Source organism: Molothrus aeneus, chromosome 11 (assembly GCF_037042795.1).
Source record: "Molothrus aeneus isolate 106 chromosome 11, BPBGC_Maene_1.0, whole genome shotgun sequence".
Classification (NCBI taxonomy): Eukaryota; Metazoa; Chordata; class Aves; order Passeriformes; family Icteridae; genus Molothrus; species Molothrus aeneus.
The window spans coordinates 3465544-3483724 of NC_089656.1; the positions used below are offsets into that span (position 1 = coordinate 3465544).

Below are 18181 nucleotides of genomic sequence, written 5' to 3' on the forward strand. Positions count from 1 at the left end.
TCTGAAATGGCACTTGCCAAGCTTAAAAGATTTTTTTAACCTAGTTTTAGAAATTGATGTTGAGCTACATGTATTTAAAAATAGCACACAATCATAAAACTTGAATATTTGTTTTGAGTCTTAAGGGTGGACTGTTACCCTTGAAGTGAGCTGTATGGACTGTCTGCTGTGGGTGCATATCCATAGTACTGCTCCTTGTTGGTTAGCAGTCATTTGGACAGGCTGATGGAGAGTTTTGGAACAACTTCTGCTTAGTGGAAGTGCCTGGCATGGAGGTTTCTGGGCTTTTTGTAAACCCATTTTGTTTCTTTTTCAGGATACTGGGCACAATTTCAATTTTTCATATTCATACTTTTGTCTTCAAATTGAATCTGAAATAATTTCACAAAACTTTGTAAAAGTAAAGCTTCTTTTACTTGTTCAGGTAGTAGACAAAGGTTGTCATCAGCATTGGATAAAAAGATAACTTTTGGATTATCAATTGGATAAATTGGATAAATTAACAGCAGTTAATTCCTAATTCTAGGAGAGGAACTATGGTGACACAGCTCTAATCTTTTTCCCCACTACAAACTGGACTTCAGGATTGTGAAACTGGGCACAATAAATATATCCTAGAAACTGGGGGAACTGAATTCTTAGATCTCAAGCTCTGGGATACCTGCTTTTAAATATTAATCATACCATATTAAAAATATCCTTGCCTAAACCCCTGCCAAATTCAAGGGCTTGTTTGAGAGCAGACTGCTAGATGTGACCTAAAGGATGAGTCTTATGCATAAAAATGGGATCCCTACTAATGCATACTTAGATTTGTAGAAAACCCACAGAATTGGTTGGGTTTACAGTTTGTTTCATTTCAGAATAATACTGCTTCATAATATTCACAGTCAGTTGACAGATTATTAATGAACTGTTCTGAGAATAATTTCCAGGACTCTTTTTCCATGTTGGTTCTTCAGACAGTTAGAGTTCAAAATGGAATTGCTGTGTCTCCCTCATGTATGCATTTTGTCTGCCCTGACAAACAAACAGAGTGGTTACATGTAGCTTTGTTTACTGCATGGTTGCAGGCCAGATGTTTGGAAAATGAGAATCAGGGTGTTCTCAAGAAAATTATAGAAGGCAGCCTGCGCTTAGGAAGACTGGAAGAAAAAGTTAAGGTAAGCAGTGTTTCCAAGCTAAATAGCTATTGTGAAATGTTTGGGGTTTTTTAATGAGAAAAGTAGTTACTCTCTGCCAATGTTTTATGAAAGACTTACGTATGGATTATCTTTAAAAGTTTTGAAAAAACAAAATAAATCAGCATTGTAATTTTCACTAGTGCCTTCTTCCACTGTATTTGTGTATTGCATGTCTGCCAGATATTGTTTGCAACATTACTTGGAGAATTATGACTAGTTGTAATAATATTTAGAGATTATTTCTATTTCATTTTTTGCTCCATATTGTAACCCAAGTGTTCTGTCTTCTACTTCTTTGAGGCTGTACCACTCCTTCAGCTTGAAATCCATTAACATTTTCATTCTTCCAAATCTAATTGTATCTCAGGTGTACACTTATCATCAAGTACTTTCTTGTGACCATGGGGTAGAAGGTTGAGAAACTCAGGATTTCAAACATCCAGCCTAGTGAGGGAATACATTATAAGTTATCTTTACTACCCTCTAAACAAAAAGCACAGTATGTAATTGCAGTGTAACAGTGAAATAAGTTTGAAACATTTGGTGCTACCATGATTATTTTTACTGTAATTTTAAGAAAGGAGAAAGAAACCTGGTATATTGGTTTCTGTATCTAGGAAGTAATGTATATATTACTTTCAAAAGCTGTTTTGTATTAAGTCAGGTTTGTTCAGTTTATCCTGAGGCAGAGTCTCCATATTCTACTTTGCCAGTCAAGACCTCCACTGCTATTCCTGCATCAAATGACACAAATGTGCACCACCACTGTGTCACTGGAGACCATCTCCACCTGCACTTTCATTGTAAGGATGGACACAGCTTAGAAATTAACCACAAAGAAAATAAATGAAATTGTAAGTGTAAAGAGAGAGCAATAAGCTGAAAAATAGCTTGAATTTGTAAGGAACCTTTCATAAAATACCTGAATGCATGAAACACTACTGTGAAAGATTTACCTAATTATATTAAGACAGCCATAAAATATTTTTAGCTTTTTTCACCATCATTTATGTCTAGCTCCCCTACTAAGATAGTGGCTTGTATTCTTGTTAAATGTGGATCTTCTGCAATGTAATAGATCTGTGACTACTGTAAGGGATAGAGAAGAGGTTGGCATAAAATTAAGAACATTTACATGTAGTGAATTTAAAGTGCAAAACCAATACTGGCAAAAGGACGGGCAAGGACATACTTCATTGGATGCAGGGGGAAATATATTGACTTAAGGAGAAGGTAGAGATACTTCATGCCATATTTTTCTCCGTATTCAACAGTAAGACAGATTGCTCTCAGGACAGCTGGCCTCCTGAGCTGGTAGAAGGGAGAAGGGAGCTGCCCTGGAGGACAGCCCCCTGTAATGCAGGAGGAAGCAGCCAGGGCTGTGCTAAACCATTTAGATACTTACAAGTCTATGGTCCCAGAGGGGATCCATCCCAGGGTGATGAGGGAGCTGGCATAAATGAGCTCCCCAGGCTGCTCTCCATCATTTATTATCACTCCTGGCTCAGCAGGGAGGTCCCAGGGCACTGGAGGTGCCAGTGTGAGCCCATCCCCAGGAAGGGCTGGAAGGAGGAGCTGGGGAGCTCCAGGCCTGTCAGCCTGACCTGGGTGCCCAGCAAGGTTATGGAACAGATCACCCTGAGTGCCATCACAGGGCACCCACAGGATGGCCCGGGATCAGAGCCAGCCTGCGTGGGCTTAGGAGGGGCAGCACCTGCCTGGCCAACTTGATCTCCTTCTATGACCAGGTGACCCACCTGTGGATGTGGGATGTGCTGTTCACAGGGGTCTCAGGACAAGGGAAGAGACAAGAGTGTTGACTCTATGTTTCAGAAGGCTGGTTTATTTTTTTATGATATATTATTTTAAAGAAAATGATATATTAAAACTATACTAAAAGAATAGAAGAAAGGATTTCATCAGAAGGCTTGCAAGGAATGGAAAAGAATGGAATGATAATAAAATCTTGTGACTGACCAGAGAGTCTGAGCCAGCTGGGCTGTGATTGGCCATTAATTAGAAACAACCACATGAGGCCAATCCCAGATGCACCTGTTGCATTCCACAGCAGCAGATAACCATTGTTTGCATTTTGTCCTTGAGGCCTCTCGGCTTCTCAGGAGAAAAAATCCTAAGAAAAGGATTTTCATAAAAGATGTCTGTGACAGTGGGGAAGGCTGTGGATGTGTCTGCCTGGACTTCAGCAAGGCCTTTGGCACTGTCTCCCACAGCTCACTCCTGGAAAAGCTGCAGCCCAGGGCTGGGACAGTGTCAGGACCCAGCACATCCCTCTGGCTGTCCTGAGCAGCCCAGACCCTGCCAGGGGGCTCAGAGACCCTGGCACAGAGCCCAAGATGCCTGTGGGTTTGATTATGACCCGTGGAGCAAATTACCAGCCTTAGATGAAGATCTGCAAGCCATGACAAATTAAGTAGAATGATTGTGAATTTATCACAAACTGAAAAAGTCGATTTTGGGGTTTTTAGAATGGGGATTCAGGGGGCAAGATGGAGGAATCTGGGTGTGTCCAGCCTTTCTCCTTCTTCTTCTTGGCCTCCATCTTCTGCTGTGCTGGTGGCACTTTTAGATTGGTTTAGAGTAGAAGCTCCCTGTCTAACACAGGTGATGGGTATTGGGAAGGAATTGTAAACATTGTACAGGTAGTTTTTAGTATAAAGACATAACCCTGCCCTGGGGGCAGGCAGAGTGCTTGGAACTGTCCTGCTGGATGGGCCTGGCAGGGCAGGAGAAAGAATTTTATAGATAAGCAACAATGAACAACCTTGAGACTGAGAAATGAAGAGCCCTGACTGCTTCTTCAAGCACTGGGCTGGGAAAAGAGACTTTCCAACCTTTCTTGGGGTCACTGTGAGCAGCCAGAGATCCCAACAGGACAGGAGCACTCTCAGAAGTGGCTGGGTGGCCCAGAGAGTGGTGGGGATGGTGCTGCATCCAGCTGGGGCCAGGCACCAGGGGTGTCCCTCAGGGCTCTGTGCTGGGGCACTGATCACTCCTGTTCAATATCTTCCATGATGATCTGAATGAGGGGATTGAGTCCACCATCAGTAAATTTGCAGATGACACCAAGCTGGGAGCATGTTTTGGTCTGCTGGAGGGTAGGAGGGCTCTGCAGAGGGACCTGGACAGGCTGGATAGATGGGCCAAGTCCAACAAGGTGAGGTTTAACAAGTCCAAGTGCCCAGTCCTGCATTTTGGCCACGAAACCCCCTACAGGCTGGGGACAGGGTGGCTGGGCAGTGCCCAGGCACAAAGGGACCGGGGGTTTTGGTCAACAGCGACTGACCATGAGCCAGCAGAGTGCCCTGGGGGCCAAGCAGGCCAATGGCTCCTGGCCTGGCTCAGGGATGGTGTGGCCAGCAGGGGCAGGGAGGTCACTCTGCCCCTGCACTGGCACAGCTGAGGCCACACCTGGAGTGCTGTGTCCAACCTGGCCCCAGTTTGGGAAGGATGTTGGGATGTTGGAGTGCCTCCAGAGGAGGCAACGGGGCTGGAGAGGGGCTGGGAACACAAACCCTGTGAGTGAGGAACCCCTGAGGGAGCTGGGGGTGCTCAGCCTGGAGAAAAGGAGACTCAGGGGTGCCCCCATCACTCTGCACAGCTCCTGAAAGGGGCCTGTGCTCAGGTAGGGGTGAGTCTTTCCTCCCAGGCATTTAGTGACAGGACAAGAGGACACAGCCTTAAGCTGTGCCAGGGGAGGTTTAGGGTGGACATTAGGAAATATTCTTCTCAGAAATGGTGATTGGGCGTTGGAATGGCTGCCCAGGGAGGTGGTGCAGTCACTGTCCCTGGAGCTGTTTAGGGTGGCTGGATGTGGTGCTCAGTGCCATGGTTTAGTTGATGAGGAGGTGTTAGGTCATGGGTTGGACTTGATGATCACAAAGGTCTTTTCCAACCTAATTCATTCTGTGATTCTGTGAACTGAGAGATACTGACTCAGTGCCATGGTCAGCATTACCTGAGGTAGTACTTTGCCTGGGGTCAGCATGATAACCTGAGCTAGTACTTTGGCTGGGGTTTCTCTTTGTAGTTCATAATTGTAATTACCAAGCAGTTTGATGATCCATGGCAAGAATTTGAGGAAACCAATTTTTCTGGTATTAAAACTATTTCTTTACAGTCAGAATTCTGCACTGTTTTCTCTTTTAATATGAGCTTGGACATAATGTTTGTCTCATCAGGGAGTCCTTCAACTTCATGCAAAAGGGACAGCTAACACAGCAAAATCTGTCTTTTTATGAAGTATTTTAGTCAAACATCTAGTACAAATTCTGTGAAAACAATCCAGGGTTTTGGACTTAAAACTGTGAATAGTAAATCTCTGATAACAGAATTTGCACTCCAGTTCATCATTACACACCTTTTCCTTTCCTTTACTGCAAATGTAATTAATCTTTAAATTATGCACACACTGTTGAAAAAAAGAATTTAGATTACAACAAGTTCATTCATTCTGAATCTCTATTTGATAATAATTTTGTTAGTCATGAGGTTTTAGTAAAAACAGAAACAACCTTTGTATTGAAGACATCTACCATCTCCTGCTGTAACTGCCCTCATTTTCATGCAAGTTTGCTAATTTGGCCTTAATTTTTTTCCTGTCCTCTTGCTCCCTATTGCATTTAGAGTACAAAATTGTGATTGATGAAGAGAAAGCAATAAAGATTTGTTCCTAGCACTTCCTGATCACTGAGGAGCTGTGTATTTGAGAACTGCATGTACTCATTGCAGAACTTGCTGTTTTGGATAAGCAGTTGCTCATGCCAGCACATTTGAAGGAGACAATGTTCCTGTCACCAGTGTTCCTTTGCCCTGTTCCTATCAACATTAATCTGGACTTAGGGAAAGGTGCTTGGTGTCTGAAATCAGGATACCATGGGCTGATGTAAGTCTTGCTGCATACATGGCTTTTCTATTCAGAGTATTCATTCTGCTTTGTTAGACCCTAGATTTTTCCAGTATGAGACCCTTGAAAATTCATGGAACATTGCTGGTTTTTTAAATGCAGCCACTTAAGGAACTGCTTCCATTGTTTTGTCAGACCTAAAGATGGATTATTTTTTCCCCAAATATTTTAATTATCAGGGCAGGAATTCACCCCTGTTTTTGTCCCAAGTTACCAGTCAGGAAACACAAGGGCCCAGGTAGTACAGCATATAATATTGCAACACCTGTTTTCCCTTCATTCATATGTTTAAAGTCTTTCACACTTTGTGATGTTAGCTGATGTATAGAAAGAATCTCTAAATTATTCTGGTATATGTCACTATTTTGTATAGTTGGCATAGAAAACAGAAAGTATAACCAAAATGGAAAGGAAATGCATTCATCCTATTGGTAAAGGAACCACTGGATTCTGTTTCACACTCATAAGTTGATCTGTATGCACAGGAGAGAGAAATGTACCCAAATTTGTGCTGGCTTTTGTCTGAAGCTGTTTCAGTTTTCTCACACTTCTCCACTCAGCTGTGCACTCAGGAGATGACCTGCACACACTGCCACTCACACAGAAGTGCTGCCAAAAATCAGGGGAGAGATTAACATCCCCAGGAAGGTTGGTTATGTGTCTCAGGCATTCTGAGCCTGCTGAATAGAACCTATCTTTCCATGACTGCAACAAAATCATCCATTTCCAAGATCTCTGTGACAAACCCAGGAGCCAAGGGCCTCCTAGGAGACCCAGAATGACAGCATAATGGATACCCTGACCCAAAAATATCATGTATGCAGAGTTCCTCTTCATCATCTGCAGTCTGTTTTACTGTCTCTTTACCACCTAGGAGTGAATTATATCCTCTTCAGTACCAGCACTTGCATCCATGATCATTCCTCATCCTCCTTGCTATGTACAGGGGGTGCCATGACATCTCTAGAGGAAAATACTATGACTTCCAGCTATGTGTTACCATCCTCTTCCTGAAAATTCATCTCCACCAGTCTGTTTGCTGCTACCTGCTTCACTTCAGAGAACAGTAATGGGTTATCTTGAACAATTCAAAGGTGTGAGGGATCTGTAAGAGCCAGCAGTGCCTGTGTCAGTATGCCCAGAACCATCCCAACCTGCCCAGGCTGCATTTTACAGACTTATCATCGATCAGAACAGAGTATCACTCACACCTATTTTCAGACTATAATCATAAGAAGAAGGTGCACTTTTCCTGCTGATTTTGCAACCATTCTGCACACAGGACTCAGCTGCAGTTGGCAAAGGCAGAGCAGGAGGAGCTGTGGGCTGGGGAGGAGCAGAGTGCAGCTTAAAACACAAACCTCAGCTTAAAGCACAGAACACCCAGTACTGGATGGTCAGTGAGCACATGATGGAAAGCAGGGTTTCACCAGTGCTACAATTCACCAGCCTTCCTTCCCCCTGATAAAGTAGACATTTGCTCTTGTTCTTTGACATTATTACATTAATCTAATCTATAGAGGGCATTTCAATCACACCTGGCTGGACCTGGCACATGCTGGGGCTTTTACTGACAGAGGGGAAGGTTCAGCTGTTTCCCTAAACTCTGCACATCCTCTAGGCTGGCTCTGAGCAAGCTTCTGTTCAGAAGGAACTTGTTTACTTGTAGCCTTCCATAACATTACTCTGCATTTTGAAGGCTTCTCTGGGAATCTAAAAAGTTGAGTGATGTTACTGGTTAGCTTGCAGGCTTCTTTTTCTTCTATTAGAAGTGTCAGGGAAAAGTTAGGATAAAAACCCTATGGAAGTCAGCCTTAAAGATTGAATTACTAACATTCCAGGTAAATATTACCTGTTGTTATACTATTACCTCTAGAAAATTAAACTTCACAATGACACATTTTGCAAGTGCTAAAAAGGAAACAGTTTGTGGGAAGGATTATATAGCCTTACATACAGCACGTCTAAAAATGCCTTTTTTTAATTCCTCCAAAAGGCAAACACAGATCTTTCTTCCCTAATTCAGATGAAGATAAAACATTAGTGATTAGCACCTGAAATAAAACTTTATATTAGCAAGACATAAATAGCAGTATTTTCAAAGCTTCACTAAATTAGTTTACAGTTTTATTAAAGGAGGTGTTTCCATCCCAAAACTCTGTTCTGTAGCCTGTAGGAAACATCACAGTCTGCAGAGAAAAAGAACAGTTTTAGCATTCTTTTTGTAATAATGAGAAAATAAGTTAATATTGGATTTTGGTATTGTCAAGAGCAGCAGCATCTAGAAATGTGTAACAATACACAAACCAGTTTTCTTGTGTGCTTATGCAATTCAATGGGGATGTTATTTCAGAAAGCAAAGTTACTAACTTACTTTTGAGATGAGACCAGTCATTAGTTATTTAGTTATTATAGCCATTGATCAAAAAATCCCTTGTGCTTCACTGAACAAGAGGACTGTTACATGAAGCAGCAAGCAAAGGTATCCTTTTCTTCCTCTTAGTATTAAGATTAAACAACTAACAAAACAGAAACACTTTTTCATGGTATGTACTGACAAGTATGACTGGTAAGCAACCTGTGCTGTAAAGTGTAGCTTTGTACCTTGGAAAACAAACCTTTTGTTGCAGGTAATAAAACAAACATACAGCATGGTATTCATTGTACACAGTAGTTTTTTATGCAAAACAAAATTAACAAATAGGTTAAAATATCCCATAATGCAACCTACCTGGCATAATTGAGCAAGGCAGCATTGATGTACAGATTCAACTGAAAATCAGTATCTCTAAGCCTTTCTTTTGTTGCTAATGACTTGTCCTTATTTCTCCTATAATCCCACTTTTTTCTATTAACTTTAACCATTACAGGTATATAAAAAGAAAGCAGCTGGGAAGCTTGGAGATATCAACCTCAAGATGAGTGAGCAGGAGAAGGAATTTGAAAGGAAAACTGCTCAGTATGAGCAAGAAAAGAAACACCTGCAGCGTCTGCTGCAAGACAAACAGGAAACCCTCAGGGAGGTGCTGGAGCAAAACAGGTGAGGGGGGCACAGACAGGTGAAGGGACAAGGGAAAGTGTGGTGGTGTTTGAGGGTCCCCAGGGAAGAGATGAGAATCTTGACTCCATGTTTCAGAAGGTTTATATTATATTACATTACATTATATTACATTATATTATATTTCATATATTATATTTTATACTATATATTATACTATACTATACTGTATTATACTACATTATACTATATTATATTTTATTATATTATATTTTATTATATTATACTATATTTTATTTTATTATATTTTATTATACTATATTATATTTTATTATATTATATTATATTTTATTATATTATATTATGAGAATGATATACTAAAACTATACTAAAGAATAGAGAAAGGATTTCATCAGAAGGCTAGAAAAGAATGAATAATAAAATCCTGTGACTGCTCACAGCCTTGACACAGCTGGCTGTCATTGGCCATTAATTAAAAACAATTCACATGCAACCAATCAAAGATGCATCTGTTGGTAAAGCATCTCCAGACCACATTCCACAGCCATTAGATAGTTACTGTTTCCATTTCATTTCTGAGGCTTCTCAGAGAAAAATCCTAGTGAAAGGATTTTCATAAAATATGTCAGTGACAGGAAAGCACCTGCACACAGCCCCCAGCACTTGCTTTCCAGCAGAGCTGGAAACAAACCATCTCCTGTGGTTTGAAAATGAGAATGCTGAAACCCTGCTCATGATTGCCAGCTCTCCAAAGAAAGGTCTTTGGAAGGAGGAATTGATTCTGTATGGCTGCTGCTGTTCTTGAAACTTCTTAAGAAGGATATCAGTCTGAGAAGGATATCAATCTGTGTGAATCTTTGATAATTTGAAAGGATTCTGTAAATGAAGATACATGTTGATTTATTTTGATAGCACCTTCTGCTAAAGGCTGAACACTTTCCCATTCATACCTCTCAGTTTTCAGAATAGTAGGAAATGAAAGGAAATTGAGTACACCAAAGATCTGTTTTCTTTTGATTCTGTCTTACTGATCTGTTAACAAGTGACCTGGATTGGCTATGTGCAAAATAAAGAGAAGAAAATGTAAGAGATTTGTAGAAGATTATGACTGCAGTGTTAAGATATCCTTTAAATAAAGAGTCCTGTAAAGGTATTTTTCCCTCTGATAGTGGAAAGCTTCATAGCCCATTTACATTATCAGCATAAAAGAAAAACAGTTTCAGTTTACAACTGAAGAAAAGTAATAAGCAGTCATTTCTCAAGTCATCACTGCCATTGGGAAATAATAGATTTAAATAGATTTTAACAGACAATAGAAAAACAGGGCTTGGTATCATCTACCTTATATCAGTGCAGTCCCTGTCAGTTACTTTATACAGTGCAATTAAACAGGTGTAAGTAGCAGAGTTGTACAATGAACATGCTATTAATCTCTGAAATTTGCATTAAAAACCAGATTGAACTGATTCACATTTCTCTGAAAATACTTGCTTAGGATTTTAAACTAATTAAATGGCTTTCATATCTCTGGGCTCATGTTACAATTTTTTACTGTAGAGAACACCAATTATATAAAGAGGGGCTTTTTCGAAGTAGGATAGAGCATAATTTGAAATCCCACAATATGGATAATTCAAAATTCACCCTTCTAGCCCCAAAGTAGGCAAATTAGATGATGCAACACAGATGTGTAAAATAATTAATTACACTTTCCATACAGTATTCTAAATCACTTTTACCTTTTCAGTCCAAATTAATTCCTTTTTTCTTCAGTAAACACACACAATTAATACTTGCAGCTTCCTTTTAAGAAACAAGATCTGCACCTGGAACTACATCACTGTAGTCCATTTAACTGGATGATGATGAAGAAAAGTGGTTTATGGAAACAAACCCAAGATGAACCCCATCAAGATATGTCTTTCATTTCTTCATAGTCTCCAACATTTCTGAATGGTGTAATGAGTGACTGATTTTTTTCTGGTGGTAGTTAAATCTTAACAGTAATTATTAGAATATAATATAATGAACACAAGTCTAAAAGTAAAAAAGAATTTTTACTGTCATCTTCCAAGTAGTATTTTAGTTAACCTCATGATTTGCTATTTTCCTTTGATTACTATATAAAAATGTAAATTTAAAAAAAATATTACTGAGAAGTCAGCTGAATTCTACAACTCTATAAGAAAGAATAAGTTTTTATGCTTATGAAACAAAATCAATAAAACCAACTAACACCATGGCTGCTAGAATCCATATCAACTAATTTCTTCATATTCCATTATTCTTCTCAAGTGCTGCAATATAAAGTAGTTTCCCAAGGTAATCCAAATGTGTATCTACTCTTTTATGCCTACCAGCCAGAAATTAAACATGTATGTTGGCCTGCTTTTTCTATTTCTGATTTTACAGGTTTATTATTTTCTTTCTCCCTTCACACAGTCACAGGAGTAAGGAAAGGAAAATTTTTGTAGTTCAGATGCTGCTCATCATCTGTAATTTAGCAACTAAAGTCCCTTAGTGCTAGGAGGGTACCAAACATTTTGATTTATTGTGACTAGCTGTGTTTACAGAGTAGATGTTTAGTCCAGAATATTGTCTAGCTGATAATGTTTCTGTGCAAAATGCCTACATAGACATTAAGATAAGTGCATACAATCAATATTTATTCTCTAATTTCACTGTTAGGTAATGAAAAACAGAGTAGCATGCCACATTTTAAGCAGAAAAGCCAGTTTACTTTAAAATCTAGCTGAAAGTATGATGAATCACTGTAAGCAGGTGAAGACAGAAAACTATTTAATATCATTTATTTAGCTCATGCATTTAGTTTAATAATATGCAGTCAGGAAACTGAGGCAAGTCTGACTTAGCTACCACCATGAAATTGTTTATCATAAAAGCATACTGTACCTGTTGTTGCTGGTAAGTTCTCTTGAAAAGCAAAGTGAAATCCCACTGCAGATCCCTGTGCTGTCAGTGAGAGCTGCACAGGGATGAGCAGAGCTGAGCAGGAGCACAGCACAGCTGGGGTGGCAGCTCACTGCCCAGCCCCTGTGTGCCCACAGGCAGAGCAGCTCCAGTGCTGGGCAGATGAAACAGGAAAGCCTCATAAATGTGATTGCCTGGCAAGAGATTTGGAGAATATGGAAAGTATAAATGAGATTGAAATGAAAGCAAGCTTTGAGATCCCTCAGTTACTGAACAACTGGAAAACAATGGTGTGGCCGGCTGAAGGTGATCCCCTTTTGATGGAACAACACCCTCTGCCTGCAGACAGGCCCAAGGCTCAGAGCAGACCCTACAGCTTGGCAGAAGGGGACCAAGAGGAGTTTATAGGGTTTAAAATGTAACACAGCATGGTAATGTAATGATTCTTATAGGCTGTATGGAAATGCTGTAGGATTTGTATCTTGTACTAGATTGGTTAGTGAGAATCAGAATATTCAACACATAAGATGATTTATTGTATTGTAATGGGAACCTTGCTCTCTTATCCTCTTTTACCCTTTACCTCTTTTACTCTCTCATCCTCTTTACCACACTCTTGCCTTCTCTCTCTTTCCCACCCTCTCTATTCTCTGTGTTTGGCAGCTCCCAGCAGGGCCCTGCACCCAGGCCTTTGCAATAAACCCCAAATTCCTGACCTGGCTCCAGAGATCTCTGCTCTCCTTCTGTCCCAACCATCCTCCCCCCATCGCTCCTACACTGCAGTCACAGCATGCTCACAAGCAGACAAAGAAATGTATCCATGTGCTGCTTCTCTCTGTTTTTAACAAGTGTACTCCAAACTAGCATGGGCTTTCATCAAATATAACAGAGATGACTTGCCTTGGAAATTTTCTCCCCTCCTGCATTCTTTAAGCTCATAACAAAAATCAGAAGTTCCACTACTTACCCATTGCATCCAAGGGATGAGAATTTTTCTACTTGGTTTTCAGAAGAAACACATATAGATATAGTTGTACTTTTGATAAATAAAAGCTTTTAAAGATAAGCAGATTTCCCTTCCTGGAAGCTGCTCTTTAGAACCTTGTCAGTAATTACAGCCTTTATTAGACAAGATTGCAAATTCCCAGCATCCTTTAATGAGAAAGCAATAGCATTTTGTTTTTCAGCCAGCTGATAATGAAATCTTTATTAGTCACTGAGTAACCTTAAGAGATATCAATATCACAACCTTTCCTTAAATAAGAGGCTTGAGATATAAACAAAGTTCATGATGTGATCCTAGGGTGAAAAACAAGTTCCTAGATGTTTCCTGTCTTATTTGACAGGTCATTGACCTTTATGAGTTTTCTAGGTCAGAGTTTATTTCGTAAAACAGACTTCTGCAGAGAAACAGTACCTCAAGGTGGTCCCAGCAGCTGTGCTTTGGCTGCAGAATGTAAGTTTGAAAAGTGCATTAAACTGTCCTTGGAAGAGGGTGAACAGCAGAAAAGCTTTGCAGTTGTGCATAGGCAAGGGGGAGGAGCTGTCTTATCTCTGAGGTGACATACGAAATTATAACCATAATAAAAACCTTGGTGATAAGGAATGTATAAATAAACTGTTACAGGATAGATGACAATGAATTCCTGAGCCAGCTCAAATAAGATTCTGAGATTTAAAGCTGGATGAATTTAGTTCAATGAGGGCATGTCTTTTTTAAAGAAGAATCTTTCAGAACCTACATCTAGTAATTTTTTCATCCTCATAAATATGAGTGGAGCACTGGAATTTTGCTTACTCTCAACAAGTTGTAAAATCCTACATTTTGGCTAGGTTAGGTGTTGAATTAAATTTTTATTTTTACTTATTTAATTAAGACTAGCCTACATTAATAAGAAATTAATTTAATGCCTTTTGTCTAAAGGCATCTGGAAACAGCACATGTATCTAAACTGAGCACATATCTAATTTTAAATGCCAAGTGGCAAAGACTTGTGTTTCAAAAGGCAAACCAGCTGTAGAGGCAAGGAAATTTTGGTGTTGAGAAAGATGTGCAGAGCATCAGCAGCTGTAGTAACCAAGCTGCTCTGTAATCCAAATTCCTTGAGGGAAGGGAGGTTGTGACTAGCAAGAAGACACCCTCTCCCCAACCAATTCTGCTGAATGCATTTTTAAATTTCAATCAGGTCAAAATTTTCAAACAAAATCCCCTTGTGTAACTACACTTGAGATGCTACTGCTTCTTCTCAGATGCTGACCTGGGAAGCAGCTGAGCTGTGAAGCTGTACCAGACTGCAAGCTGTGTAGGTGTGCTCTGTCTGCTCATTCCAAAGCCAGTTAGCACTCTCTGCCTCTGCATCTCTCAGCTCTGTTTAAAAATTAGTCCTCCAAGAGGAATTCAGATTCACAGAATCACTGGGTTGGAAGAGACCTTCAAGATCAGGAGTCCAGCCCAGCCCCAACAGCTCAACCCTGGCACCCAGTGCCACATCCAGGCTTTGTTAAACACACCCAGGATGGGGACTCCACCACCTCCCTGGGCAGCCATTCCAGAACTTTATCACCCTGTCTGGAAAAAACTTTTTCCTTATATCCAACCTGTATTGTCCTTGACACAGCTTGAGCCTGTGTCCTCTGGTTCTGTATTACAGTATGTGTGCTCATTTTCCATGCATCAGCTGTGCTTTTCACATCAACTGATGTTCATTTCCATATTATTTTGTATTTTGACATCCACCAGGAATCAAAGGAAACCCAAGCTCTTGGGCTTTGGCTGCTTTCTAAGTTGACAGCACTTTTGTTGGGCTCCCACAAAGATGCATGAGCTGAGCACACAGTCTGACACTGATCAGAGCCCTGGGGCTCAGAGGGGTGGCACAGTGCTCTGGGCAGTGACAAGGGGCACTGCTGTGTGGGGAGCAGAGCTGTGCTCACCAGGGAGCCTCAGTCAGTGCAGGAGGGATGGTCACAATATTTGGGTCTCACATGCACTGCTCTGCGTGCAGACTTCACTCAGCATGTTACACAATGGGTAGTTTTCTGGTCATATCCTATTTAGCATTACATTTAATGAGCTTTTTCAAAAGCAAAAATGGAATGAATTTCAATCAGGCAATTTCAAGCATCTAAATACAGGCTATTTCTAATTTGCTTATCCACATACTGTACTTCTGTACTGCTGAAACATTGTTAAACTTAGCGTTTCTCTTCATTTTTTTCCTAGGAAAACAGAAGGGGAACTTGAAATCATGTGGGAATCCACAGCCAAAGAAAACAAGAGAATGAGAGAAGTCTTACAGAAATCCCTGAGGAAGAACACGTGGAGTGCTGTCACAGCTCATGAACCACACTCTCAGAAGGACCTGGTTTATGGACATGATTTTAGCTATTGTGATGTGAAAACTTCATCCCCTACTGAAAATGAAATTCAGCAAGAATGTCAGTGATAAGAATCTTATCTCATCCAAGACAGAAAACTTAGTGCCTGAAATTGTCTTTTCAGCAGCACAAGGTGTAATGGAATGTTTGCTGTCTTCAATATTAGTGTATTTTTAAGGTGATGAAAATGACAACAGCATATTCTCTACTTGTATTGTGAATAATGTAAATCTAGCCTAAAATATTACTTTGCTATTTGAAGAAAAGGCTATTCATTTTTAAGACAAAATGTTTTGCAACTTCAAGTTAACATGTGAAGAAGACAAGTAACTGGTTATCAGCATAAGCAGCTGGTAAGCTTGGTGTTCAGCACAGACACACAATGCCACAAAACAAGTGAGCAGCAGGACAGTGCTGGTTAAAATTAAAATGACAAGTTTCAGTGAATTCTCCCTAAAATGCCAGATGGAGTATGATGCAAGCTGAAAAGAGTGTGGCTTGTACTTTCTCTCCTGAGGAAGCATCTTGGCTTTCTAAGATGCAAGGATGTCCTTATACTAGATGGTGTGCCAAAAATCTTCTTGTCTCAAGGACAGAGGGAAATTTGACTGTGGAGCAGACAAGACTGAACCATCCTCATGACAGCTGCTGGTGCCTGAATGCACAAGTGTCTAGTGTGTAGATTTACAGGATCTGGGATTTACAGGTGCTGGGAAGCTCCTGCCATGGGTTTGCCAAGGGGACAGGCTGCCAGCACAGGATGCAGCTCTCCTCCAGATTGTTTTGTTCATCCTACTTCAGACTCAGTGGCTTCAAAAGCCACCCAGAGTATTTTCTGAAGCAGTGCTTATTGTATATCCTTTGGATTATTGACCTGTATTTGTCTTAGCTTTCAGATTTGTTGATTTTTCACAATATTGCACATCAACTTTGTAGTAGTAATTATTACTGTCATATGACTTTATTTTGGATTTACATATAAATTGCTGGATCAGCTTTTTGGTTTTGCTTCATTTTCATTACAAAACACAAATGGTACCAGAAAACTGTAACAATACAAAAAACAGGTAACTATCATAGTTGTGTAGTATTAGAAGTAAGGAAGAATTTCATTATTTCTAATACTACATGAAATATTTCATTATTTCATTAATTCTAATTATTTCATTATTGGCTTTGATCAAAGTTAACAAAAAGAGCAGAAAACCAAGTTAAAATACTAAAAGAAATGCATAATGTTTGTGTCTAGAAAGGTTTCTGCAGCATTTTCCTTCAGGGTGGGGAGGAATGGCTTTATTCAGGACAGGGTGGGGACAGCACTTCTGTCACACCACGGTGCTCAGGGACAGGCAGATGTGCAGCTTTCAAAGGCAGGTCCTGCAGTACAGTGCAAAGCTAAAAAATCTACAGACTGTCAGAGCACTGGCACAACCTCAGTGCACTCAGATTACATTTCCCTGATTATGGGAAGCCACCAAAGCAGCTGAGTAATATATATGCAAGCAGGATTTTAGGATGTACTTTAATTCCTTCCCTTTAACAGGAACACCACAAATGCAACAGCCTTATCAGTTCATCAAGATACAACATGTCAGAGTCTTTAGGACAGTGATTAACAGAACTGTTCTCAACAGCACACTATCTTTTGGTCTCTGCCCAGAGACTTAACAAGAGCTACACCTTTGAATCCTTTCACTCTCCTCGCTTTTTCAACTTGATTATTCCAAGACTCCATGCCTCAGCATAACACCAGAAACTCTTCTTAAGCACAGTCTGAAATAACTTCATTAATATGTGAAATTGTCATGGGGGTGGTCTATCACTAAACCAGTCCTGTCCCCTATTTTCCTTGAATTTGAAAAAAAAACCTAATTTGAAATGTCAGGTCTGAAATCCCTCTTCAGGTAAGTCAGACAGGCATCCACACTCCTCTGGTTTCCACACAAGCTCCAATCTGCAGGTGTGCAGACTCTGGAGGAACAGGGAACATGGCCATACCCTCAGCTTTTCACCTTTTTAAAGGCAGGTTTGGAAAATGAAGCCTTTCATGCCACATTTTTTAATATAACCATGTCTTAATGTGCAAATATAATCTCAGAACTGATTTAATATTTACAATACTATCCTCATCTGGTTTTAATTGCCCTATTGAATATGTTTTAAGAGCCTGTAAAAATTGTATTGGTAATTCCTTAGAAACAGAAGCAAGATTTCCAAAACTCTCAATGTTAGCCTGTTTTCCACTGAAGTGACCTGGGAATGTCTTAGAACTGTGCTTTTGCCACAGCTGCTGCCCATTTTCACAGCTCTGGTTTTAGAGTAGGTTTAATGCATGGTTCAAAGGGCAGCACCCTGACATTGACACTCCTAAGGCCTTGTTCAGAATTGCTACACTTACTTTGCCATTTGCATATCATTAAAATATGACTTTTAAATGAACTAACATTGTTAAACTTTAAATGAACTAACATTTAATCACATCCCTGGGTGATTCTCCATACTGTTTTCACAGGAAGAAAACTGAGTAAAAGTTATGTCTCATGGATGAAAAAGTCCTGTGGCTCAGGAACACCTTTTTGGCATAACAAAAATCCTGTTATAGGCTATTTTAAATATGTATGAACATATTTTAAATACATATGAACCTACTTGACATACTTGCAAAGTAAGATACTGGTATTGTTTCAGATCAGCAAAAGTAAACCCATTTGCAAATGTGCCAAGTGTTGTACAAATAGAATTATG

General features: G+C 40.0%; 1 protein-coding gene across 1 annotated transcript in view; it reads left to right on the top strand.

The window, feature by feature from the left end:
- CEP89 (centrosomal protein 89) overlaps positions 1-16432 on the top strand; it is a 35778-nt gene extending 19346 nt beyond the window's left edge. Inside the window, exons 17-19 of the mRNA XM_066557714.1 lie at positions 1074-1163; positions 8979-9148; positions 15282-16432. Of these exons, the coding sequence (XP_066413811.1) occupies positions 1074-1163; positions 8979-9148; positions 15282-15504 (483 nt within the window). The 3' untranslated portion in view covers positions 15505-16432. The remainder of the gene's footprint in view (positions 1-1073; positions 1164-8978; positions 9149-15281) is intronic.
- The last annotated feature ends 1749 nt before the right edge of the window (positions 16433-18181 follow it).